This window comes from Ictidomys tridecemlineatus, chromosome 13, assembly GCF_052094955.1.
Source record: "Ictidomys tridecemlineatus isolate mIctTri1 chromosome 13, mIctTri1.hap1, whole genome shotgun sequence".
Lineage (NCBI taxonomy): Eukaryota > Metazoa > Chordata > Mammalia > Rodentia > Sciuridae > Ictidomys > Ictidomys tridecemlineatus.
Genome location: NC_135489.1, coordinates 13,526,290 through 13,544,750, shown reverse-complemented (window position 1 = coordinate 13,544,750; position 18,461 = coordinate 13,526,290). Strand labels below are relative to the sequence as shown.

The following is an 18,461-nucleotide window of genomic DNA, read 5'->3' as shown; positions in this document are numbered from 1 at the left end:
TTTTATTTTTGGAATCTACTACAAATTACCAAATCATATGGATGATATAAACCATGTTCTTTGGAATATAGATTATGAAGTGGGCATAAGTACCCTGTTTTAGTAATATTGTACCTCAATTATGTGTGTCATCTGTAAATTTAATTCCACTAAAAGGAGAACTTACTATCATTCCTGATTTATCTTTTTGGCTCTTTAAACTTAGAGAAAATAGAGGAAGCAAAAAGAGGAACTGATATTCTGAATTAGCAAGGAAGAATTTTTTAACAATGGAGAAGCGACAGGATCCCTGCAAGAAAGTAGTGATAACACGTCAGAGTTTTATCACAAAAGAAGGAAAATATTGTTTCATTCATTAGACTTAAGCAGAACTCATGTATAATATTAGTAGAAAGTTTCTAAAAGAATGTACCAAAAAGAAAATGATCAAAACGATCAAAATTTTTATCTTTATAAAATCCAAAAGTCAAAATTTTTATTTTTATAAAACAAAATTTTCCAAGTGGGAAAGACATTGGTTTCTGAAGAGCATAGAAGTCTATATAGAAAAATATTATCATGCATTTCAATACACAGATTGTTCCAAAAATAAACACAATAAAAAGTTTTTATAGCAATATGGTATAAGAAAGAACCATTCTAACAATAGTGCTTAAGAAGTCATGTTTAGGAAAAGGTAGAAGGAAATTAGAAATCTTTAACCTGGAGAAGAGATAGCTTGAGGATAGAAAGATATTTTGACAACTGCAAGTACCTAAAGGTTAGAAGGAAGGGTGGGTACTGTGTAGCTAAAGGTTCAGAGCTAACACTAAACAAGCTGAGGTTCCAGAGAGACCAGTTTTGTTTATGGGGAAATCTTTATAATTGGTCTATCTAAAACTGCAGTGATCTCGATTATGAAATTATAAATATGCTATCATTATGAACAATTAGAACCCTTTTGACCATCATTCATCAATGAGGTAGAGGCTATTTCAAACATGAGTAAATGATCTGTATATTTGCAGAGCTTGAAAGACTATGATTCTTTGGGAAAAGGTGAACTGAAAGGAGGAAAGTATCTTCCCCCTTTTCTCTAAATAAAACCATCTTACGCTTCTCAATCTATGCCCATATTTCTAACTTCACAGGCTGCTAATCCAAAGGTCACTCACAGCTTTATCTTGGTGGTACTTTCCCCATATCTAGAGAAGAAAACTACATAACCATTAGGTTGCAGCCCTCTGTATGTCTGTATTTTTAGTGACTATTGAATTTATAAGCCACTAATTATAGGAGCTTTGTGCACAATTTTTATTTAAAACTGTATTTTCAAGGAAATATTTATATATTATGCTGATTTTTCTTGATAATTTTTATTAAAAATTATTTTAAAATTATTATAATTTATAAAATTTTTATTTTAATTTTTTTCAAAAATAATTAAGCCATCTTTCTAAGGAAATTTATTTAGTGGCATTTTTTACTTTAATATGGTATAATCTTTTTAAAGAACTATTTTAAATAGATAACAGCTAGAATAAGGTAAGAATGTGCCAGAATTGATGTGAATGAACAAGATGAATTATTTTCTTGACAAATATATCTGTTTTCCTGATTCTTTAGAATGTCAAGATAATCAACAGAAATTAAGATGAGCAGGAACTATAAGTAATACTAAACTGATAGCAAAATCTCTTATTACATCAAAAACTCTGTTATCCAAGTCTATCAGAACCAGTAGAAGGTCAGTTCAACAGGATGATTAAAATAAGAAACCAGGAAAATGATATAAACCTTAGATAACTTATTTTAACTTAAAAATATACTTGTATTTTTATCAATCTTGATATAAAACTGAGGCATCTCTTTTGTGTGAATCATTATAGTTAAATATCTTTCTTAGATAAACCACATCCATGGTACATTTGTGTATAATTTTAAGATTAAGGTTCTCTTAACAGGATCCAGAAACATTTCTGATACTGAGTATATAATGTTCTTAGATTTTTACATTTTTCCCAGTTGTTTACACATGGTTGTTTGTTACTGTTGGTGAATTTGAATTTATATAAAATAGTGGGATTCAGTGTGAAATATTATACAACACTTAATAACAATGATTTAAGCAGTTTACCCTTTTTTTCCAAAACTTGCAACTTAATTGTCATAGAAACATTGATTTTCTTTTCATACTCATTTAAATCTGATTAAGTTTCATGATTTAGTTGTCATCCTTTTTTCACACATTTACATAGCATATTATTGAATTATGGGATACCAGAATGAATGCCACTAGCATGAATAGATTGTGAGAATAAACACAGTAACCTGCTCCAAATAAAGAATCATACAGGACTGTTTACTTACTCTGAGCATCAATAGAACATAGTCCTCCTTTCAGAGGGCTTCTTTATATATAACCTCTACTGTTTGGTTGAACATTTGGTTTATTAAATTTTTCTTAACTACCTTCTCTCAAGTCATTTCAGAGGATTTAATGGTAAATCATTTTTTACCTGGCCTCAGGTGTTTACGCACTGACATGGAACATCTCTCTCCAGAACATGAGGTAAGCCACTGTGATTATCACTGTTATCACTGTGATAACACTGTTATTATTTGATATGTTTCAATATCTCCAATATGTTTCAATATCTTCTGTGCAAGCTTTCATTACTCTTTATGTAAGGCTTGATTGTGATATGCTGTGTTTAATTTTTTTTAATTTAGCTCAGTGTTATTATTTGATTTATTTACTAGTTGTGATATTTCAAGCAACTGCTTTAACATCTTGAATCCTCTGCTTAATTCTGTGAAGTAGATATAACATGCTCACCTTCATTTTAATTAATAAGAATTTAATAAGATTTACATGGGTGAAATGTTTTATAACTATAAAATGTTAATTATCTCTATCAACTTTCTTAAAAGCCAAGTTTCTATTTTCTATCTCCATTTCTTCATAACTCTTTCATTTCTTGCTCTTTGCCTCCTGCTTCCTCTATCATTTGTATCCTCAAGCTATTTTTCTGCCAGCTTTTCCTATTATGGTTGACTTTTTTTCTCCTAAGTGAAACAAAAGCTTCCCTTCATTGTTTCCCATATCTCTTTTTCTTCTCAATGTCTCTACCCACTCTTCTCTTTTCAACTTTCACACTGTCTATTGGTACATATGCCTACTTGCAAATCAGTTCCTTAATTCATGTTCTTTTTTTGTTGTTCAAAAAACTAAGAAGCATTGAGTTTATTTACATCTATGCATTTTTTTAAATTAGAAACAAACTCAACAAAAGACTTGTTCTTGAGTAATATTAACTTTTAAATTATTTTTTCATGTCTTTATACATGTAGTTTTTTTTGCATTAAAATTCTTATTACACATATATACCACAATTTTTCATATCACTGTTTGTAAATAAAGTAGGTTGACACCCAATTTGTCTCTTCATACATGTACTTTGGATAATGATGTCCATCACATTTAATTCAGCTTCTTGCCGGTCTTCAAAACATTCCTTTATCTCCTTCAAGTTTTTGCTTAAATCTCAACTTTACCTCAGTGCCTACCCTGAACTAAAGAAACCTAAAAAAAATAAATACTATTAAGTGATTGAGATTTGGGAGTGGGATAGGCAAGGAATGCTGGGGAATTGACTCAGGGCCTTGCACTATACCCAGCCCCCAGATTGAGATCTTTTAAAATTGTTCCTGTATTTAGTCTAAGGACCTAATATGAATCTTTTAACAAAGTAACTGTCATATTTTAAAAATTTTAATCAATGTGTTAGTTTATGAGATACTCAATATTTAGTTAAAACTTTAGATAAAACCATCGTGTTGTGCTCTTCACTAAAGTAATTTTTCTTAATCAGGTTATTTTAAGTTCTATGATAAAAGAATGTGAACAAAAAGTAGAAAACAAGACTGTCCAAGAGCCTCAAGGGTAAGACATTTTTTCTTTAAGGCTTCATATTTACCTTAATTTTTCTATCTAAATATTGTTTATAATGTTTCATGTTGTATTATTTTGTAGTCATTTATTTAGAAGACAAGAAAATTATTCAGTTCAGCTGTTCTTTCAATGCTAGTCCATAAACCATCTCATCAGAAGTATCCCGGGTATTTAAAACTCGGATCTTGTCCTCATGCTTTGTACCCTCCTCTCAATATTGTGATTCACTCTAGGAATCTTTACATTTAACAGTCTCCAAAGAGATTTTGCTGTGGAGCTGGATCAGGAACTCACTGATCAAAACAATATCTAGAAATTTGTGTCAGAAATTTGTTAGCTAGGTGGCACATGCCTATAATCTCAGCTGCTTAGAAAGCTGAGAAAGGAGAATCATGAGGTTAAAACCAGCCTCAGCAATGGCGAAGCCCTAAGCAACTCAGATCCAAAATAGGCCTGGGGCTGTGGTTCAGTGGTCAAATGCCCCTGAGTTCAGTCCCCAGTATCAAAAAAAAGAAAAAAAGAAAAAAAAGAAAAGAAAGAAAGAAAAAGAATTGTATCAGATGTTGGAAGATATAGTTGTTTGCTGCATAAACAATTGTAAATTTGGGAATATCATAGCCAAACTAATGCTTCTAAACAAGCTAATTAGAATTCAGAGAGTCAATGAAATTAAAATGTGACAAGCCAGGCAAGGCTTGGTGGTCATTACCTATAATATCAACTACTCTGGAGACTAATGCAGTTAGAGACCAAGTTAGGCAACTTAGTGAGACCCTGTGTAAAAATAAAATAAAAAGGCTGGAAATATAACTTAGTGGTAGAATGCTTGCCTAGCATGCATGAGGCCCTGAGTTCAATCCCCAGTATTAAGGGAACAAAAAATAGTGAACACAGATGAGGAAGAATAATTAATGTTAGGAATTCAGAAAAGGAATAATTTACAAATAGACTTTGTGTACTTTAATTCTTATTGAAGTAATCTTCAGTGATTAATTTTAAATGGATTCAAACATTAAAAAAAAAAAAAAAACCTCAGAGTGTTTTCTTTAAGTATAACTATTGGGAGTACTTTTCATCCTAGCTACTCTTTCATACACACAGAGTCTCTTATTGTGATGTAACAGAACCTTTTTTTTTTTTTTTTAATTAAGCTTACTAGGATAAAAGGAGCTCTTCTTCATACATACCTGCTATTTCAGCAGTGGAGGATTCAAACAATAAGAAGAGCTAACTAGGCACAGTGGCACATGCCTGTAGTCCTAGCAACTCAAGAGGCTAAGGCAAGAGTGTTGCAAGTTTGAGGCCAACCTCAGCAACTTAGCAAGACCCTGTTTCAAAATTACAAAATAAATTTTTAAAGACTAGGAATGTAGCTAAGTGCTAAAGCAATCCTGGATTTAATCTCCAGTACCCAAAAATAATAAAACAATAGTAATGTAATGAAACTAAGATTTCTGATCTAAACAAAATCTCCAAAATAAACACCAAAACAAATACTTACATTTATTTATTATATGTTAAATATCAAGATTATTTGGTGTCTTCAGATTATTGTTTTAAAACATGAAAATTTTTGGAACAAAATTCATTTTAAATGAAATTCATGGATCTACATGTAGGAATTAAAATAGAGAAAAATATCTTTGCAAAAGATTGCTTTTTCTATATGTGACCCTTCTTTTAAAAATTTTTTTTTAAAAAAGCTTTACTTGTGTAATCATGTTTTTTCATGTCATTCAGATCATCTGTATTGTTACTGATTTTTAGAGAATTTCAAATAAACACAAGAATGAATTCCCATGTTTTAATCACCCAGCTTCAATTCAGTTTTATCCCACTATTATACCATTTACTTCCCTTTCCTATATATACAGTGCTATTTATCTTTAAAAGATAACAAGTATTTTGGGGGCTGGGATTGTAGCTCAGTGGAAGAGCACTTGTAGCATGTATGAGGCACTGGGTTCACTTCTCAACACCACATATACATAAATAAAATGAAAAAGGTCCATCGACAACTAAAAAATACTTCTTTTAAGAAAAGGTAAGGGGAGGCTGGGGTTGTGGCTCACCGGTAGAGTACTCGCCTAACACAGACAAGGCCCTGGGCTCGATCCCCAACACCACATAAAAATGAATAAATAAAGATATTGTGTCTAACTACAACTAAAAAATAAATATTTTTAAAAATCTCAGCCTCTCAGGAGGTAACAAGTATTTTTTAAAAACATAAGCAATAACAATATCTCCTTAATGTTGTTGATTCTTTTGTCCCCATTTAAATTTTGAATTTTTTTCATGAATATTATCTGATTTGTTATTTAATGTTTTTATTATAGTTTGTTCTTTGAATCAAGATCCAGATAAGTTCTGTACATTATATCTGGCTGATATGTTAAGTCTCTTACTCCATAGGTACAAGGTTCCACTCCTCTTTTATTCTTCATAAAATTTGCTTGTAAAAGAAACTGGGTCATTTGTCCTTGAGAGTTTTTCACAGTTTGAATTTTGCTGACTACATTTCCCTTGTATTGTTTAACATGTACTTCTGTATTTCCTGTAAATTTGGTAGTTGGGACTAGATCTAGAGACTTAATCAGATTCAGGGCATCTTTGTTTCTTTGGGCAAGACTACTACTTTTTTTCTCATAAGGCAGATAATGTCTGCTTCTTTCCTTTTTTGGTGATGTTAACAAGCTGTTAGTGACTAAAACCTAGTTCCACTAATTCATTACAGGTTACAAAATACAATGCTCTCTAATTCTGTCATTTCTATATCATTTATGAGCCAGAATACTTCAGAAAAGAAAATTTTTACCCCGTATGTACTACCGTGACCCAGTGTATATTGTTTGCACAGTAAAAAAAAAAATAAATGTTTGGGTTTTTTTTTTTACCAACTTTCAAAAAAACTGATTCACTCTCTGGTGAACACCACAGTTGTTTTTAAATATCATTATGAACTCGTATATTTAAACATAGTTCCTATTCATTACATCAAATTATTCTAATTGAATCACAAATTATCCCATCTTTAGCCAATTTGAGCCCTTTCAAGTTGACATGTTAGTCTGTTGACATGGCCCTTCTTCGCAATCTGGTATGACAATATCATAAACATACTTTGAGAGTAAGGGTCAGAGAGTAATATGGTCACAACTTTGTATATAAATTGTTCCAAGTAATTTAAAAAAATTTTTTTTTCATCATTAAGATTTGCAAAACTGCCAGGCATGGTAGTACATTCCTATAATCCTAGCCGCTCAGGAGGTTGAAGCAGAAGGATCTCAAGTTCAAAGCTATTTTCAGCAAAAGCAAGGTGCTAAGCAACTCAGTGAAACCCTGTCTTTAAATAAAATACAAAATAGGACTAGGGGTGTGGCTCTGTGGTTGAGTACCCCTGAGTTCAATCCCTGGTATCGCGCCCCCCCCCAAAAAAAAAAGCTTAATGACATGGATTTGTTGTTGTTGTTGTACTCTAAAATGTGTTTTGAAATATTTTGTACTTGGTAAGAGAGTTTTCTATAAACACCAAATGAAGTAGGAAAAATATTATATATTAATCTTTAACTTAACTCATTTTATAACAAAAAAATGTGTGAAAACATTAACCATATTATCAGTCAGTAGATATACAAGAGAGAAACAATAGAATTTGGGCATGATTCCTTCTACCAGGAAGCTCACATCCTATAGTTAATCAAGACATTTACATAATTTTAGCAGAACAGAGACTTAAAAATACCAAATAAATAATACAGGAAGTATACACTGAAGAAATGAGAGGAAATCTGATACAGTTTTTCATGTGCAAAAATTTCTTCATTTTGGGCAGTGTACTCAGGATTGGAGATAAATAAATAAAAATAAGTAGATAGCTTTGCCCTTCAGTAATTTATTTTAGAGCAAGCCTAGACAAGATATGGAAATGGCATTGTTGTCCCTATTGTTAAGTAATATAATAAATCCATGATGAAATTTTACTGGTTATGTAAGTAAGAAAATGGTCTTAACTACCAGGGACAGCCAAGAGAGGTTCAGTGGAAGACTTGGGAGCCTCAGCTCTACCATACCTGTGCTCCCTCAGATCTTCACACAGAGAAGTCCATCTGCTAGGAATATTCTTACTCTGTCTTAGCTACTTCCTATTGATCCTTCAGGCCAAAGCTTAGATGTCACCTCTTCAAGGAAGGCTTCCTTCACTATCTCCTCCTCTGAAGTCTATTATAGATCAAAAATACAAGAGGAAAACCTTGAACGGTAAAGAGAACTGCTTCTAAGTGAGAATTGGGGCAGATAAATGTCTCGTTCCTCACGACTAAAACACTCAAGGTCACTCCAGGTGAACTGGGCTGCACAAAATAACCACACAAAAGACAGAGATACCTTTTTCTTTGGGGTCCTGTGACAACTCCTCTGACTTTAAGGGTCTGCAGAAAGAAAGAGTGTGTGCTGAACCCTTTAATTGAGGAGAAGCCATTCAAATGAGGCAAGGGGAAAAGTTTCAGGGGATTGAGTCTAGCTTCAAGATGTCTGCTATCAGCAGGTTGACTGACATCTAGGAAGGCCACACCCAAAGGCAGAGCAAGAGAAGGGGACACACAAAGGGTGTTTCCATGGAACATTCTATCCCAAATAGGGCAAAGGGGTAATTTCACAAAGGAACTGGTGAGCGTAGCTCAGTCCATGGGGCGACACCCCTACATCTGAAGACGCGTCCTCAAACTTCCAGGACCTGGGCAATGTCCAGGTCACTATGAGATGTAGTGACGGTCAAAGCCTCTCTGCTCAGGGAAGGAGAATGTGAATCATTCATAGTGACTACCTCCCACAGATAAAGGTATTAATATATGCGCTGATATTTGCTGGACCCAGTAGGATAGCATTAAATTAATTGATTGTGATAAACATTTTTCCCCAAGAAATAGAATGAAATAGAAAATATAGGGTATGTCTATTTTACTTAGTAAGGATGAGTATTTCTCTATAGATACAGTAGGTATCTCTTACTGGGAATCTTTTTCAGAAAGTTTAAAAGCCCTGATCTACAAGAAGGAAATATAGTGCATAATTATTTTAATATCCTTCTTGTATTCATTAAATATTTAGTAAAATTCACTGAATACTTACCCTGAGCTATTGAGCAAGCCATAGTGCCTTTCCTCAGAGTGTTCGCAAATGAAGTGGAAAAAAGAAGCAGTTAAAAGCATAGATTAAAATAATGTTAAAAGACCAAAAAACAAAAATCAGCACTGTGTACAATGATAAAAGTTATAGAAGACCATGTGCTGGGAATGGTAGGTAAAGTATAAGTGGGTGAAGATGGGCAGGTACAGAACTTTGTATTGCTACACTAAGAGGTTGGGACTTCATAGATCAGGAGTTAGCAAGCTTCTATAGACAGCAAATACTATTTTAAGCTTTGAAGACCATACTGCCTCTGTCACAACAACTCACTAGACTATTGTTATAACAAGAAAGCAGCTATTGACAAAATGTATATAAATAGGCATGATCCAGTTCCAGTGAAACTTTACAGTAGTAGGCAGCAGACTAGATTTGGCCTGCTACCTGGAGTTTCCAGCTCTTAGGAACTCTGGGTCTCAAGCTTTAGGGTTTGTTAGAATTAACTAGAGATTGCTGGGTGCCATCTCCAGAGATTTTGATTCAGAAGATGTAGGGTGGATAGGGCTGGGGTTGTGGCTCAACAGTAAAGCACTCACCTAGCACGTTCGAGGCACTGGGTTCCATCCTCAGCACCACATATATAAATAAATAAAATAAAGGTATTGTGTCCAACTATAACTAAAATTATATATATATATATATATGTAGAAGATCTAGTGTGGAGCCTGAGAATTTGCATGGCTGACAAGTTCCCAGGTGATGTTGATGCTCCAAGTCCAGGAACCACACTTTGAGAAACACTGCTTTTTAGAAGTTGGATTCTGATTAAGAAAAGCAGGTGGAACAGATTGGAACGCTATCATGGGATCCATGTTGAGATCAAGTGTGAGTGTGGATGCAAAGGTAATAGGAAGTGACACTTTTCAACCAGATAACACTCCAAGCGGTTTTAACATCCTTGATAACTATTGTCTTAATAACCCTACAAAGTGGATACTATTCCTATTTTCATTTTATAGATGACACAGAGGTAGGTAACTTCCTCAAAAGTCATCAGCCTTCTAAATGGAGGAGCCAGAATTCAAACCCAAGCATTGAGGTTCTTAAGACCATGATCTTAACTCACTGCCTGGGGCAGTGAGTTTGAGAAGATGGATTACAGATGTACCTCAAATGTAAACTCAGTTTAGCAACAGATTTAGATTGAAGGAGAACAGATATAAGAATTCCCAGATCTCTGATTTGAACATTTAAGTGGATAATACACAGTGCAACAAAACAGAACTATATGAAGAACAGTTCTGAAGAGGAATATTAAAATTTGAGGTAGAGCTAGGGAAACACTACAGGCAGTTATTTCGTTGAGATTTAAGAACTGTTAATATACAGGTGGTAGTTAAAGGCTTAGGTTCAGGGAAGTGATAGAAAGCTAATAGCCCTATGGGGAAGGTACTAGATTTTCTCTCTTTTACAGATTAAATAAAACTTTTTCAAAGTCACACAGCTAGTAAATAGCCAAGATTTGGACTCATCCCAGACTTGCTCCTAACTATTATTCTTTAATATAAATGATGAACATGAAAGTGCCAACTTAGTACAATACACAAAAACTTCCTTTTTAAATAGTAGTTTCCCTTTTGTAACACCAATTTAGAATGTATTGATAATATGTTACTAAAGAAATGAAAAGTGGATAAATTTGTTTTTTTAATTGCTTTACATGAATTTTTAAATTTCTTTCTTAGCTCAATGTCAATTGCTGCAAGCTTAGTGAGTGAAGATACAAAGACGAAGTTTTTAAACAAAATGGGTCAGTTGACAACATCAGGTGCCATGCTGGCCAATGTGTTTCAGAGAAAGAAGTAGAAGGAAGAAGGAAACCCCCAATAAACACTAAGATGGACCTCAAGCAGTCTGGCTCCTTGTACTTGAAGTACTTGCCTTTTTTTATTTCCTCAGTTTTGTGTTCTTACGTTATATTTTTATCCTAACCTCCAAAAATATTTGCACTGCTTTTGAGTATTGCTGTATATCTTCTGTTGATTTGGGAATTACAACTGTGGTAATAGAAAATTGATTGGTTGGTCTGTACCAAGTCCCTCTTCTATGTTCTTATCTTTGAGAATAATTTTATATATATATATATATATATGTATATATATAGTGAAGAGGTTTTTGTTTTGTTTTTGTTTTTTATTTTTGGATGGGATATTAGCAAATATCTGTATTATACTCTAAGCTATTACAATGGTACTTAAAATAATGTAAATTTGAAGTCATTGTTATAAAGTAATAAAAGTGGAGATTACTTAAGTATTTAAATTATGAAAGAATAATGAAGACTTTTTATTGTTTCCTAACTGACTAGAAAGAGCCACCAGCATTACTCTGTGCCTTTTGGACTTCAGTTTGTGTGTTCTGTAGGAATTATGTGCATTCCATTCACACAGTATTTCTTTAGGCTGCTGTGATGAATTTGAATTACAAATCCTACAGCAAATAGATAATGACGAAACTTTCAACATTTCAGAGCTCTCATAAATATTCCTTAAGTAACTATTTAAACCTCCCCAGCACTTACATGCATGTAATGGACTCACCTGAGAAAAGACAGCACATAAGCATGGGGAGTAATGACCAAGGTAAACTTTACAAAGAGTGTAGTAGACTTTAATGCTCAGAAAAAAATGTAACTGAGGAGAGCTAATACTTGTGAATTTTTTTCCCAAATCAAAATACAAAAAAAAAAAAATATGGTTCGGATCTGAAATTTAATGTCTTATTTATGTAAAACATTTTCTTGAAGATGTTTTCTGATGATTTTAATTCCATAGGTCACCTTTTCATTCTGTGTGTTACAGAGAAGTATTGAAAAGTTAAGGACATTTGGGAAGTACTTTTTTCCCTCTAAACTAAAAGTGACATTGGCTAAATTATTATTGGTTAATTACCACCTTAAAGTCTATTCTTAAAGTGACTATTCTTGTGTTTGGTGTATTTAAGTTAATATATAGATAGTTTCACTGGGATTTGACTATTGTGTCTACAGTAATGGAACTTGAAGTAGAAAAGGATGATGGACACAGAAAAAGGGTGATTGGTTTGAGGGGTTAATGTGAGGCTTTTTGAAAAATGAATATTTTGATAAAAGAAAATCATCATTTGAGCACAGTTGATACTCATAGGTGATTCTCATATTTGTTGTATAAATTGGTTTAATATTCTTGGAACATAGTTGGACTATATTCACTTCCTGGGAAAGCTAGCTTACCATACATTCAAACTTACAAAATAAGTTGCAATAGGCAAAGCCATTTAAAAATTTCATTCTAAAATTATGTCTTTTACCTACAGTGAAATAATTGTTGACAAACTAGTTCTTCTGAAAACTGTTGGATTCTAGGCATTCCTGAGAAATTGAAAGTGGCTACCTTTCATGTCAAAAATGTTGATCTATTATAAATAAAATGTTTTGCATACTTGTTTTGTTTGGGGCTATATGTTTTGTTTTCATTTGGAAACTATGTCCAGTCAAAAAAAAAAAGAGCATATATTCATAAAAATGTACTTATATTTTAGAAATTTAATCTATATAAGTTACTAATATATTTCAGGGATGACTCAAAAGAAAAGTATTTAAATTCTCCCTTGCTTTGAACTATAATAGAATACATCTATGTTACTAAACAAATAGATATACTGTTCCTCCATATCCATTGAAATTGATTCCAATCCTTTGCAGATACCAGAGTTCATAGATGTTTCAATCTTTATAAAATGATATATTATTTGTATATGACCCAAGCATATTTTCCCATGTACTTTAAATTATCTTTAGATTACTGACAGTATCTAATACAATATAGGTGCTATGCAAATAATTGTTTTACTGTATTGTTTAAGAAATATTAACAAGAAAAGAAAGCCTGGAGATATTTGAAATAGAAGCAGTTTTTTCTTTCTGGAATATTTTTAATCCATGGTTATGAAATACGTGAATGGAGAGAGCTGGCTGTAATGCATTTCTGTTGTGATAATTTTTATTAATTAATGAATTCATGTACCTAAATGCTATCAGCAAAAGCAGTCAAGCCATCCAATATATCTCAAGTGAGTCTTCCTTAATTCGCTTTCGTATATCTTAATATCATAAAGATTTCACATGTTTGGGGGGTGGTGGTGGTTGTTGTTTTGGTAAAATATGGATTTTTTGCAGATAGATGCTAATTATTGATTCTAAGTATGTTCTTCTAAAGCAGGGAATAAAACACTGAAACTATTTCTTTTTAGACAGAAATTTAGGGTTTAAGTATTCGACTTAATAAAAAGCTAATTCAAAATTATTTCTATATTTCTAAAACAATCCAAAGATTTTTTTTTTCAGAAATTTGAAAGTGCCATAGTTAATAATTTAGCTGAATTCTTTCAGGTACATACTTGAATGGTAGACTTATATATCTGCGTACACAGGAGTTCTTGACATTCATTTCCATCAAGCACCCCTCTTGAAAGATTACTAAACATCAAATTGACTTCCATCCTGAATGAAATTGTTGTTGTTGTTGTTTTTATTGGTTGTTCAGAACATTACAAAGATTGCAGAATCACATCGGTTACACATCCAGATTTTTACATAATGCCATATTAGTAACTGTTGTATTCTGCTACCTTTCCTATTCTGTACTATCCCCCTCCCCTCCCCTCCCCTCCCATCTTCTCTCTCTACCCCATCTACTGTAATTCATTTCTCTCCTTTTTTTTCCCCATTCCCCTCACAACCTCTTATATGTAATTTTGTATAACAATGAGGGTCTCCTTCCATTTCCATGCAATTTCCCTTTTCTCTCCCTTTCCCTCCCACCTCATGTCTCTGTTTAATGTTAAATCTTTTCCTCCTGCTCTTCCTCCCTGCTCTGTTCTTAGTTGCTCTCATTATATCAAAGAAGACATTTGGCATTTGTATTTTAGGGCTTGGCTAGCTTCACTTAGCATAATCTGCTCTAATGCCATCCATTTCCCTGCAAATTCCATGATTTTGTCATTTTTTAGTGCTGCGTAGTACTCCATTGTGTATAAATGCCACATTTTTTTTTATCCATTCATCTATTGAGGGGCATCTGGGTTGGTTCCACAGTCTAACTATTGTGAATTGTGCTGCTATGAACATCAATGTGGCAGTATCCCTGTAGTACGCTCGTTTAAGGTCTTCAGGGAATAGTCCGAGAAGGGCAATAGCTGGGTCAAATGGTGGTTCCATTCCCAGCTTTCCCAGGAATCTCCATACTGCTTTCCCAATTGGCCGCACCAATTTGCAGTCCCACCAGCAATGTACAAGAGTACCCTTTTCCCCACATGCTCGCCAGCACTTGTTGTTGTTTGACTTCATAATGGCTGCCAATCTTACTGGAGTGAGATGGTATCTTAGGGTGGTTTTGATTTGCATTTCTCTGACTGCTAGAGATGGTGAGCATTTTTTCATGTACTTGTTGATTGATTGTATGTCCTCCTCTGAGAAGTGTCTGTTCAGGTCTTTGGCCCATTTGTTGATTGGGTTATTTGTTTTCTTATTATTTAATTTTTTGAGTTCTTTGTATATTCTGGATATTAGGGCTCTATCTGAAGTGTGAGGAGTAAAAATTTGTTCCCATGATGTAGGCTCCCTGTTTACCTCTCTTATTGTTTCTCTTGCTGAGAAAAAAACTTTTTAGTTTAAGTAAGTCCCATTTGTTGATTCTTGTTATTAACTCTTGTGCTATGGGTGTCCTATTAAGGAATTTGGAGCCCGACCCCACAATATGTAGATCAGAGCCAACTTTTTCTTCTATCAGACACAGAGTCTCTGATTTGATATCAAGCTCCTTGATCCATTTTGAGTTAACTTTTGTGCATGGCGAGAGAAGGGGATTCAATTTCATTTTGTTGCATATGGATTTCCAGTTTTCCCAGCACCGTTTATTGAAGATGCTATCCTTCCTCCATTGCATGCTTTTAGCCCCTTTATATAAGATAGTTGTAATTTTGTGGATTGGTTTCTGTGTCCTCTATTTTATACCATTGGTCCACCTGCCTGTTTTGGTACCAGTACCATGCTGTTTTTGTTACTATTGCTCTGTAGTACAGTTTGAAATCTGGTATCACTACACCTCCTGATTCACACTTCCTGCTTAGAATTGCTTTTGCTATTCTGGGTCTTTTATTTTTCCATATGAATTTCATGATTGCTTTATCTATTTCTACAAGAAATGCTGTTGGGATTTTGATTGGCATTGCATTGAACCTATAGAAAACTTTTGGTAATATCGCCGTTTTGATGATGTTAGTTCTGCCTATCCATGAACAGGGTCTATTTTTCCATCTTCTAAGATCTTCTTCTATTTCTCTCTTTAGGGTTCTGTAGTTTTCATTGTATAAATCTTTCACCTCTTTTATTAGGTTGATTCCCAAGTATTTTATTTTTTTGAGGATATTGTGAATGGGTTGGTTTTTTGAAATTGTTGTTTAAGTCAAGCCATATTCATATAGATTATCACTGGACTATAGCTACTACTGTACTCTACTTTATACTTTTAGTGGGATTCTCAAGTTATGGTGTCATCAAATTTCTCTTTCTTAAAAGACTCTGATAAATTTCAAGGTGGTGAAACCAGTATTACTGAATTGTTTTCTCATTACTCCATTTTTCAAGACTACCAGTTTGGGTCATTATTCGAACTTTAAGGACATAACTTACCCCAGATACCACCTTGTTGGTCTTTAAATTAGAATAGCTAACTATAGCTATATAACATTTTGTACCAGTTACCACTTTCTTAACTATCCTTTGTGTAAAGAATGTATCCTTAAAGAGCTTTGAATTAGCAGTTCTAATTTCTAAAATTCTCCAGCATGGCCAGGTAATAAAGTTCCAACTTTAATGTTGGATATTAACTTTTATAAGCCAACTGCATATAAAGTTAGCCTTTTATCTCAATACGTGTGTTTGAAAGTTCTATGTACTTTACCTATTTTTGTCACTATTTCAGTACATTTTAAAATAATAAAGAAATATAATCAAAAATAATAAATATATCTGGTAAATTTCTGCATATTGACAAAATAATTAGATTGTAAACTTTTCATACTACATGAGGATGTGAATTTTGTCTATTGAATCAGCACTGTAATTACAATCTGAAGAGGGCCACATCTTATCATTCTTACTACTCCTTCAGGACCAGTTATGGGAAGCTTTTGATTGCCTTCTTATGATTTACTTTGTTTACATGTTTAAGAAAAATCATCGTAAAAAATTCTATTCTCTGTAAGACAACAAAAGTTCATGTAAACTTAACACAATATAAAAATCTAATTTAGGGGCTGGGGCTGTACCTCAATGGTAGAGTACTCGATATGCACATGTGAGGCACTGAGTTCGATCCTCGGCACCACATAAAAATAAAAGGTATTGTGCCCATCTACAACTAAAAAAATATATAGTAAAAAAAAATCTAATTTATTAAGTTTATTCCTTAAATAATTCCTTCAATTCAGTACTGTGAGAAATGTATAAAGTATTTCTCTTCTCCAACAAAGAACAAATCTGAAAAATTTTGTCCAAAGTATACTTTTATAGAAAGGGCTATATTACTAATTTAATTCCTTTTATCTCATTAAAGACTAATTCATTATATTCTCTTCAAGTAAATTACTGCATGAATAGATAAGAGACTTTAATGCAGTAAAATTTATGTTGTCTACAAACTGGCATATTGTGGTATAGGCATTAAATTCTTTATCAGTAATGTTTTTTAGGGTGTCATTTGTTGATAGCATCTTTTTATAATTTTAACAAATTACTTTCTTACTAGAAAAGTAACCTTTTCTTGAACTCTTGCCATTTTCAATCTTAAATATTTTTAGGATATGCATTTTCAGTGAAGCAAAAAATGTTACAAATATTTTTATATATTGCTGAGTAATGTCAGTCTAGTAGTTTGTCACTGGCTATGACTTATAGATGCTTTAACTTTATTTCTGGTTATTTTTTTATAGCTTTTTAATTATTAGTTTTCTCTATTCATAAGCCTTTTCATCATGTATTTAAAAAGAAGCCTTATAGTAATTACTTTCATAATGTAAATTGGTTTCTAATTTAATTTTATATGAATTTTATAAATATAGTTAATTTCTTTTTTTATAATTTTTTTTAAACAGAGAGAGAGGCAGAGAGAGGGAGAGAGAGAAAACTTTAACATTTATTTTTCAGTTATTGGCGGACACAACATCTTTGTTTGTACGTGGTGCTGAGGATCCAACCCAGGCCTCACGCATGCCAGGCGAGCGCGCTACTGCTTGAGCTACATCCTCAGCCCAATATAGTTAATTTCTAACAGATTCCTATCCCCAAACAATATGAAAATGTTTTTTATTCATCATAGGACTTTTGTGAAAATTATATAATAATAAACCTTAATGTCTTTTACTACCACAAATGTGTTAGTTCAAGGTGAAATTAAAAATTTTAGTTTTCTGAATAATTAAAGAATGGATAAACCCCCCTTTCATATTTTTGTTAGATATAGTTTTCCAGTAAGTGAATGGGTGCCCAGGACAAGTATAATTCAGCTGAAATCACAGTAGAAGGTAGAAGCCGCTTTTGACTGCTACTTGTGTGTACTTTAGCATCCCCAAGAATTTCAAACCTAGTGATAATCAGCAAGCCTATTTTAATTTACCAAAAGCTGTGATTAAACTGAGTAGCCAACTTAAAATTTTCCATTACATGATTTATTGAGGTTTATGAAAAAATATTTTATCCATTGTAATTTTATTTGTCTGTTAGTACACATCTTATAGAATTTACTGGTTTCTCATTTTTAAATCATTTTTTTATTTTTGAAATTTTTGAAAATTTCCCATCTCAAGTCTTCTGTCTTCATTTCTTGAGGATAATAATTATATTACAGTGACATAGGGTTTTAGAGAGAACAAAATGGTCTCCAAATTTGATATATCACATTTACCTCCCAAGACCTGAAGATTTTCATGGCTTCAGCAAGAAAATTGGATTCTAACAATTTTTCATTATGGATCAATGGTTAGCTGAAGAGATTCTTTTTTTTAGAAAACACTAGCAGTCAGTTATTTTCAAGAAATGTCTGTTCTTATTTTTCTTCCACTCATATGAAAGGTGTAGTTACAAGATTTTTAAAAAGGAGCCTAAAGATTCAAATCAAGTATCAAAGGGACCAAGTTCCCAGAAGAATCAAATGTGTACTAACACACGTGAATGAAATTACCACTTAGTTTCAATCTAAATAATGCTTCTAGGTTGGCCTTTTCTGACCATCCAAACTAAAGTAACTCCCTGTAATTCCTTTATAGCATGCGTGGTTTATCATAATTACTCATATCAGTCCTA

At 32.9% G+C, this 18,461-nt stretch overlaps 1 protein-coding gene across 8 annotated transcripts in view; it reads left to right on the top strand.

The window, feature by feature from the left end:
- Nucleotides 1-12,543, top strand: part of Relch (RAB11 binding and LisH domain, coiled-coil and HEAT repeat containing) — a 99,188-nt gene extending 86,645 nt beyond the window's left edge. For all 8 annotated transcript variants that reach the window (XM_021724949.3, XM_021724948.3, XM_078029922.1 and 5 more), the window contains 3 exons: nucleotides 2,463-2,551; nucleotides 3,855-3,925; nucleotides 10,807-12,543. In XM_021724949.3, coding sequence (XP_021580624.2) covers nucleotides 2,463-2,551; nucleotides 3,855-3,925; nucleotides 10,807-10,927 — 281 coding nt within the window. In that variant the 3' untranslated portion in view covers nucleotides 10,928-12,543. The remainder of the gene's footprint in view (nucleotides 1-2,462; nucleotides 2,552-3,854; nucleotides 3,926-10,806) is intronic.
- Nucleotides 12,544-18,461: the final 5,918 nt, after the last annotated feature.